The sequence below is a fragment of the Neolamprologus multifasciatus genome, chromosome 17, assembly GCF_963576455.1.
Source record: "Neolamprologus multifasciatus chromosome 17, fNeoMul1.2, whole genome shotgun sequence".
Classification (NCBI taxonomy): Eukaryota; Metazoa; Chordata; class Actinopteri; order Cichliformes; family Cichlidae; genus Neolamprologus; species Neolamprologus multifasciatus.
In genome coordinates, this window is record NC_140455.1 from 12716753 (window position 1) to 12725701 (window position 8949).

Consider the following 8949-nt stretch of genomic DNA (forward strand, 5'->3'; position numbering starts at 1 on the left):
TCTGTACAGTAGTGGTCGCGCCAGCTTCCATGGCGACCAGCTAGAAATGCGTTTTCTCATCTCCACCAGCCGGTAAGCTCCCGTTAGAGAGCTAACGGGCGTCCTAGGTCATGAGAAGATGTAGCGTACTAATTCTTTAGAGCAATTGCGCTGTACATTAGTATGCTAAGCTAATATAGAGCCGTTTACGTTTACCAGCCAGCAGTGACTAGGGCAAGCTAGCGGCTCTAAGCTAACTGCTAGCGTTTACCTGCGGGCTGCTGCTAACTACTCTACGCTGCTGTTGCAAGCTAACAGAATGGAAAGTGTGAAGGGAAACGAGTGTGGAGCGATTTCGTCTTCTTCGACACTGCAGGGAACACTTGATTCTAGCAGTGACAGTAACTCCGTGAAACCAAGCGGATTATCGCCGCAGCACTCTGGAAAGAGACCATCTATCGGGGAGGATGACGGAGGAGGCGCAGAAGCGAAACTCTTCGGGAAGGGGCTTGCGGCCACCTCCCTTCTCCAGATTGCGATAAGGAACGGGATTTATCAAAGCCAAGTTGCCAACGCTATCGGTGGAGCGGCCAAAAACGCAACCATGTCCGTTGTGAAAACGGCCAACATTTACAGTCTGACATCGGTGAACAGTTCCAACTCGGTAAACTCTATGCTGAGCAGGAGGCGGCACAGGCACAAGAGGAATCTGTCTCTGGGGGCTCCGCCGACCACCGGTTCGACCGGAGCGTCCTCTGCGGAGGCGGCCAGCCCAGCTCCCTCATCCTCGCCGCTGAGTACCCTCAGTCTTGATCGAAAAACCTTCCTCCGACAGAAGCAGTCGAAGCAGCTTCAGGCCTCTGATAAAACATGGGTGAGATCGGACCTCCGGCGGGGTTGCATTCACGTCCACGACTGGCTCACGCCCTGCTACCCGCGACCAGTGCTGTGTACAGTGGACACTACTTCTAACGAGGTAGCCTGTAAGCTCGAAGGAAGTAAAGCTGGGGCTGTGTTGAGAATTAACTGCAAACCTACTGCTTTAAGTGACCTCAACGATCTTTGTAAATATACTAATGGCCATGTTGATGACATGAAAAGTCTCAGTGACAGTATGGATATTAAAAATCTCCAAAGTGAGGAGAATGAACTCACAAAAAATGTGGAACTGCCTTCTAACTTGCTACTTGATGACAAAACTGCTAGTAATTCTTCATCTGAGGTCTACCTGAATGACATTGGCGTGGATTTGAGTACTGGAGACTGTTATGGAGTCTACTCAGGCTCTGACATAGAGAGCAGCACCTGTGAGGACTTCAGTGCAGGGGGACCAAGAAGCATGGAGCACGGGGACTCACTCAGCGATGGGTTGGGTTTGGGCACCGACTCTTCTGTGCTGAGCCCAAACTGTGACAGCGCTCCAGAGGGACCTGACCCATTTGAGAGCTCCTCTGATGAAACAGACCTCATCTCTTCTCCCTCACATTCAGCTATCTCTCTCTCAGACATCCCCAAGACTTCAAACCAATCCGCAAGACCAAATGTTGACACTGAAGCTGGGGCTGGTGACCACACAGATACACACATATTAATCAAACCTCCTTCTAAATGCTCCAGCAGCTCACAGGCTCGCCCTCTGACCAGCCAAGCTTCTGTCCAGCCTGAACAAGAGGTCCCTGGGGGGAGCAGAGGATGGCTTGAGCCCATCAATACAAGCCCAATGCCAGCCCTCTACATCCAGCTGCACGGTGGAGCTGTGAGGCGGCTTGGGGATGATGAAAGACCTCTGCAGATCTTAAATGAGTACCTCACTAATCTGGGGTTTGAAGATCCATGGCGAGTGCAGGAGGAGGGCATGAATCCTGAAATTGGCTGCCTGATCCGCTTCTACTTTGGTGAGCACTTTATTTTTAGTGAGAAGGAAAGGCATCTTCTCTCAGTAAAGACAACAGTTGTCCCAATTCTTATTAAAACATCCTGCAGTGTTAGATGTCAGAGCACCACAAACTACTGCAAGCCACTTTAGTTGTGCTTGGCTTGTCTCTACACAGTCATTGTTCTTCTGTTCTCACCATACCATGAGTGCTGTCATTATGTTTGGTCATTCAGACTGTTAAACAAGTGGATTCAATTGTCCCAGCAGCACAATAAGCTGTGTTGTGCATGTAAACTGGGTAAGGCAGGGAGACACATCTGGAGGTAACAGGTGTACTCTTTCAGCAAAGACCAAATCCTGAGGCATTATAGAATCAGTTTGTGTTCTTCCCTCTTCCTCTTGTTGTTGTTGTTGTTATTGATAAAGATCCTGTTTTGTCCACTGTCATGGTAAGAGGATGGAAAAACAGGGACTCTTATGGGATTAGCATTGCTGGATATTGTTTTTTGACCTCATTTTTGACCTCATCAGCAAAGGCTGCAAAATAAGAGTCGGGAGGAAATGATTGGACTTTGATATGTGTTAAAATTCCTTATATTTTAGCCCCCCCCCCTCCCAAAAAAGGATAAATAATTAAATAGACCATTACACATACCATTGCAACCCTCATAGACACACTCGTGACATGCTACAAAACTGGTTTCTCTGCACTCTGAAAATGCAGCTGGACAGATTCCCCTGCCCTCCATTCTCCTTTTATGTCTCACAGTTGTAACATAACACTAAATAGAGTTGTGCAGCTGACAGTGAGGGCCCTTCTATTAATTCAGGAGAGGACATTTTTGCTCTACGTTTTTTTTTTTTTTGTCCTGTATGTGTTTGCACAGCACGAGTTGGTTAATTCTGATGTCCCGAGCTGAGCCAAAGAAGTTTGACTCATCTGAAATCCCAGCAGCCAAATGCACATTGCCACGTTGTGCTGACGCTAAGAGAAAAGTGACCTTAGTGGAACTCAAATTTCACCTCCTCAGTGTTTCGGCTACCTCTGAGACAGTTGCAGCTGCAGGCTCCTCTTCAGCCTCAAACTGCAGCATCCAGAGGTCGCAGCTTTACTCTCCCAGACTTTACAGCCTTTTTTTTTTTGAGTCTGAATGCTTGAGTGGCATTTCCAACTTGAAACTACAACTCTCATTCAGATTTGGCTAAAATTCAGCAACTTGACACGAGAGGTGGCTCAGGATGTCAGATGCTTTTTTTTTTGGGGACACAAGCAAGAAAAAGTTGAGGTCTAGCATCAGTAGGGTGTGGCTGTTGCCTGCTTTATGAGAGACAGGATGTTCCCCATTCAGAGAACTAGACGGACGGAAAGGGCATGTATGTGTGTGTGTATTAACAACCAACATCTTACCTCCTCCGCCTAGGAAAGGGTGGACACACAATGCACATTCCTCAATGTTGTTTAGTGTAAACTGGGCTCTGTTCATTGTGTTCATGTTTATGTTAATTATATATTATTTTTTGGACTAGATACTGATCAATCTACCAATAATGACAACAATTTTACCAACCAATCATAAGGTTTGTTAGTTTAAACCCAACAGTTCACACAGATCTTTTTCTTCTAAAGCTGCAGGCTAATGAAATGAACTATAGTAACTCTCGGCTGTCTTCTTTTCAACATTCTGTTTCACTTTCAGAGAAACTCTTCTCCTTTATTAGGTTCTAGCTTATCTACATTTCAGTGCACCATTGGTGTCTGCAGAGTCAGACCTCACTGTTTCTGTTTGTAATGAGGAAATGCGCAGAACTTGGAAAAGGGGAAAAGCACATGTTAGTAGATCTTAATTATATGTCAGTCTCCTAAATGATTTCAAACACAAGTAGTGTTGAATGATATGCTAAAATAATGTTAGCTATTTTAATTATGATTATGATTATTATTATTTATTTTTTTCAATATTCCAGACATGCTGCCTCCACCTTCTCTGGAATTTGCTCCTGTTTCATCTGATATTTAGCAGTAAACTGAAATGTTTGGTGTGTAAAGCAGCAAATTAAGTATATAATCTTTTTCTATTGAATGCATAACGTATTTTACAATATATAATAAGAACATATGTTATAATATTAATATGTAATGTTTTGCATATAGCAAATTAATTGAGTTTCCTCAGATTAGGTGTGTTGCCATGGCCAGCTTTGCATTTTCCACTACAAATGTCTGCGTCAGGTTTTGAAAAGTGTAATCACACCTGAGGTGGCGTTCAGCTTGCCATTATTGCACTGTGTTTTTGTTTGATTTCGCCACACTGCAGAAGTGACATCATGGTGTCACTCTCCATCAGATGGTACTGGTACTAAAATTTTGCTGCTAATTAGGGTAGAGACATAATTCAGTTGGTACCGTTAAAAAGTATAGAGTTTGGTAACCAACTGATGATGGATGATAAAATTTGATTTGAAAAAACTGATTGCTCCATCAGTTTAAATTGGAGATGATACAGTGACAGTGAAGTTCTGGATAACTTTTTCAGGGTTGTTGTTGTTATTTCTCTTTTTGTGAGATTCTGGTTTTAGCTTTCCAGGTGTGCTGATTTTCCTCCCTTTTTTTGGTATACTGTAATACAGGGGTCGGCAACCCTAGGCACGCGTGCCACAGTCGGCACGCGAAGGGTTAACTGATGGCACAACCATAGCTGGACTGGCCATCGGGCATACCGGGCATTTGCTCGGTGGGCCGATGATTTTATTTTTTTTGGTAACGGTATAAACAATGAAACGTGGTGGATTGGCCAGATGCTGGCCGGTGTGTAAAAATAACTCAGTTGTTTGGTGGTGGTTATCGCGGAGCTTCCACAGATTGTTGTGAGGAGACCATAAATAGCATTTGTATTTTCTGTTGTACAGTTCGTTTGCTGTTATGGAGTTCTTGTTATGGATAAAAGGTGTCTTTTTTTTGTTTCAAAAACGCTGAATAACTATTTGCTGATAGCTGCCAACATCTGCAAACAAATATAATTCTATAAAGTGGTTCTATATATTGTGTAACTGTTCATATAGAGCAGGGGTGTCAAACTCAAATACACAGTGGGCCAAAATTCAAAACTGGAACAAAGTCGCGGGCTAACGATAATATTTATTGAAATATATTTATTCCTCCAGATATAAGAATGAATCTTTTCTTATGGACTCAAACACGTTTTGCTGAAAAACTGAATATGGAACAAGCAAAGCTTAATACTAAACAATATATATATTAGCTGTATAATACCAGTAGGCCAGCTCTAATAGTAATTTGGTATGGCTTCGCGGGCCAAATGTAATTAGGCTGCGGGCCAAATTTGGCCCGCGGGCCAGAGTTTGACACCTATGATATAGAGCGTTATTAAATTTATTGCTAATGCAATCATATGGCACACTGACTTCTGAGGAAATTTTAAATGGCACTCGCCATCAGAAAGGTTGCCTACCCCTGCTGTAATAGATACAAACCTCAGTGTTAGTGCTGATCACGGAAAGCATACAATTGGAAGATATTGCACCGATATAGGATTTTTAAAATTGATGCCAGTGTTCGGTGATTTAAAAATCCAATATGAATATTGAGGTCTAAAGATGTAAATGATTTTCAAATGATTTGATAAAGAATATAATCTCCAGCAAGGGCAGGAGTCAGTGAGTAATTCATAAGATATATTTTACATGATGATACAGGGATTCTATGATATGTTAGAACACAATAAATCATGATGTGTGTGAAGCTGAATTGGAAAAAGTAGCCCAAACACTAAGTTTGCTTGCTTGACTTAAGAGTCTAAAATAGGTTTAATAAAAAAATAAAAGATTCAGTTTAAGACTCTATATCTGACAGATTTAAATCCTTTGCACTTTACAGATTTCATTCAGTACCATTAAAGCACTGAGGTTCACTGAGGCATTACTGATGAGTCAGCTAAGGCTGGTGAAACCTAGGTGATGTTGTGTGTAAGTCACCGGAGGAGGCAGTAGGGAGGATGTAGGTGCTGGCATTGTAGGACGTTACATAACAAGGTAATCTGATTTCAGGCCTCTCAGTGGCTCAGACTCTTCATGTGTCTCCCTTTTTCTTATTCACTGGTAAGAGCATATAAAGTAACTTTGAGTTTCCAAGAATTTAAAAACCCTGGACAATTTAGTCAGTGCTTTAAAAGACCTAGAATGTATTCTGGCTTATACTGGCAAAAGTCAGCTCCAATTCATTACTGAAGCTAATTTGTGTCAGCAAAGGGTTAATGTAACAAATGATGACTGAGTGACTGCTCTCTGCCAGCCTACAGGCTATTGAGCTACAGTTCTCTTACATAACCACGCAGCTCTCACTTTGTGAAAGAGAAGACCATTGAGAGAGAGTTGATTCACAAAATCCCATAGAGCAAACAACAACAAAAAAGTCATATTGTCTTCTTTCCCTCCGCAGGTAAACCTCGTAGTGTGGGAGGTTCTGAGCGCGTGCAGCTGTCCGGGGTGTTTAACGTGCGGAAAGGGAAGCTGGCACTGCCTGTGAACCGCTGGTCAAAACGTCAGGTCACTCTGAGTGGAACCTGCCTCATTGTCTCGTCTGTGAAGCATGCCCACACTGGCAAGATGCACATCCTCCCTCTCATCGGAGGAAAGGTACTTTGTGAGACGTTTCATGTCTTTGACACAAAACAAGCAAGTACTGTGGCTGGGTATCTGTTTATCAGGGACAAAAATACTCTGTGGTTTAGACCAGAGGTCTTTTTGTTCCTGCTGCATCGGGGTCTTCGTTCCTAGGTCTTCATTCTAGCTTAACTGCAAGCCTTTGTTGAGATTTGGCCAGAGAGTAGTGTTTCCCACATAAAACATCTGTGCAGAACAGCAACATTAGCAATATGTTCTCAATCTTATTTTGAAAGTTCAGTCACTATTAAGCATCTCAGTCCCCGCCACTCTTGATTGTTTTTCCCGCATGGGCAAGCTTCTCAGGTCTCAGGTTGGGTTGGTTGTTGATGGTATTTGGCTCTCTTGTCCTGTGATGAGACAGACTGCAACTCCACATCTTGTACTGTAGCAGCCTATGGCAGTTTTTGTTCTGCTCTGTAGAGCCGCTGCAAGGGTGGATTTGCAGCTGGTGTAGAGCTGGTTTCCTTACACAGAGCTCACCAGGACTACAAAGCAGAACAAGGACTACTGTGACAGCTGTAATTTAAGACAGTGAAGTTAGTCTGTCTGCTGATTTGGGAATTTACTGTAAAGGTTACATTATTACATTTATGAAACTATAATGTACTGTACAAAAGTCTTGAGCCACCCTCATTTCTTTATATTTCACTTTCCAGGAGCCAGACTTTCTAGAAATTGCTTAAATTTTTTACTCTTTTTCAGTCTAGTCCTTGTACCTGACCATTTCATGAATGAAGGATTTTTTTGTTGTTGTTAAGGGAATTAATACTGACCTAATGAATCATTCAAGCTTAAAAAGTGTTTTCTACACATAATAGACAACTTGCCAAAGAAACAAGTTTATATTGCATCTGTAGGCATTAGTACTTGTTGCAAAAACACATCATTGGTTCCCATTTCTTCAATTGAATCTACAAAAAAAATCCCATAGGTGTTCTCAGTCTCAGTGGAAGAGTGGCTGTTAAGAAGGTATTTTAATGATGGAAACAGGGAGAAAATATATTAAAAAATATAGACGGTAAATCAGTCGCAACAAGTTATGGAGTGACGAATCCATATTTGAAATTTTTGGTTTAAATTGGAGTTCAGGAGAGAGGTACAACAGTGATTGTTTACAGCCATATGTAAAACATGGTGGAGGCTCTGTCATGGTTTAGGGCTGCATTTCATTTGAATGATGAGAATGTCCTTGGAGAGATAGATACTCAATAAATGTAATTTTTAATGCAGGTGGAGGAAGTGAGAAGACACAGCCACTGTCTGGCTTTCAGCTCAGCTGGTCCTCAGAGTCAGACCTACTACATCAGCTATGACTCCTACACCGAGTACCTCCGCTGGCAGAGGACAGCCTCAAAGGTACAAAGTGCAATTGTAGTCAGAGGCACATCTGAACATTTAAATAATTTGCTGTCATCATTGCTTCTGTCTGTACTGGTTACTAGTAGTTCCCTTGCTATGTGCTTTGTATGCAAGTGTAAATATAAAGCTTCTCAAAGACAGAATTGCCTTTTTGTGTTAGTATCTCTTCTGCTAAAGAATAATACTGGATATTGAGTTTCAAACTTAAGGATGTGTACTCTGTCCACATTTCTAAAGAAAATACATCATTATCTGTGACCTCCCAGAGTGTGTGAATTTAAGGTTTGAATTTAGGATTAAAACAGTATGAAACTATGGATTTATGTGACTAGTAGACTATGTTTAAGCATTGCAGCTCATGCTTGTTGGTTCCAGAAACACTCTATAATTCCAATTTCATTAATGTATAGTGGCAGAATCTGGTTTAGAGATGTTACAGGGTTAGGGTTAGCAGAGTGTTTCTGTGGGTCATACGGACCTATTTACACTTGCATACCACTGTCTCAGTTACGTGCTCAAAGGACAGTTAAGCACGTGAATGAGAGGAGTCAAAGATTAATGAACTCATTTGACAAATATGAGCATTAGCCTCATAGTTGACATACTTCTTGAGTGTTGTGTAAACAGGAAAAATAATTCCAGTAACACAAAACCGGTTTTGGTGTTGTACGAATACCTTGCTTTCGTTTTTGAAAGGCTTTTGAATGTTTCCTTTAAATGGGACCGATTCTGCTTTTCATTATTTCCTGTCACACCATTGTTACTGTTACAATATCAGAATTTATTTAATGAGTTTAGTGTGTGTACGAGTAATCCATGTGATCTAATAATAATAATAATAATAATAATTTTATTTATAAAGCGCTTTCAAACAAAGTGCAGTACAGCTATTTGAAAATGAAGACATAAATAAATAAAAGTGATACATACAAGTTAAAAACACAATAACAAGTTCAAAACATAATAAAAGTTAAAAGCGATAAAAATTTAAAAAACCAAAATGGCATAGAATTAAGACATGCAGGATAGGGTAAACAAGTGGGTCAACTTAG

The 8949-nt window shown here is 41.4% G+C and overlaps 1 protein-coding gene across 1 annotated transcript in view; it reads left to right on the top strand.

Annotated features, from left to right (window-relative positions):
- LOC146499031 (PH domain leucine-rich repeat-containing protein phosphatase 1-like) overlaps positions 1-8949 on the top strand; it is a 23084-nt gene continuing 14135 nt past the window's right edge. Inside the window, exons 1-3 of the mRNA XM_085137122.1 lie at positions 1-1874; positions 6312-6508; positions 7769-7894. Coding sequence (XP_084993248.1) covers positions 299-1874; positions 6312-6508; positions 7769-7894 — 1899 coding nt within the window. The 5' untranslated portion in view covers positions 1-298. The remainder of the gene's footprint in view (positions 1875-6311; positions 6509-7768; positions 7895-8949) is intronic.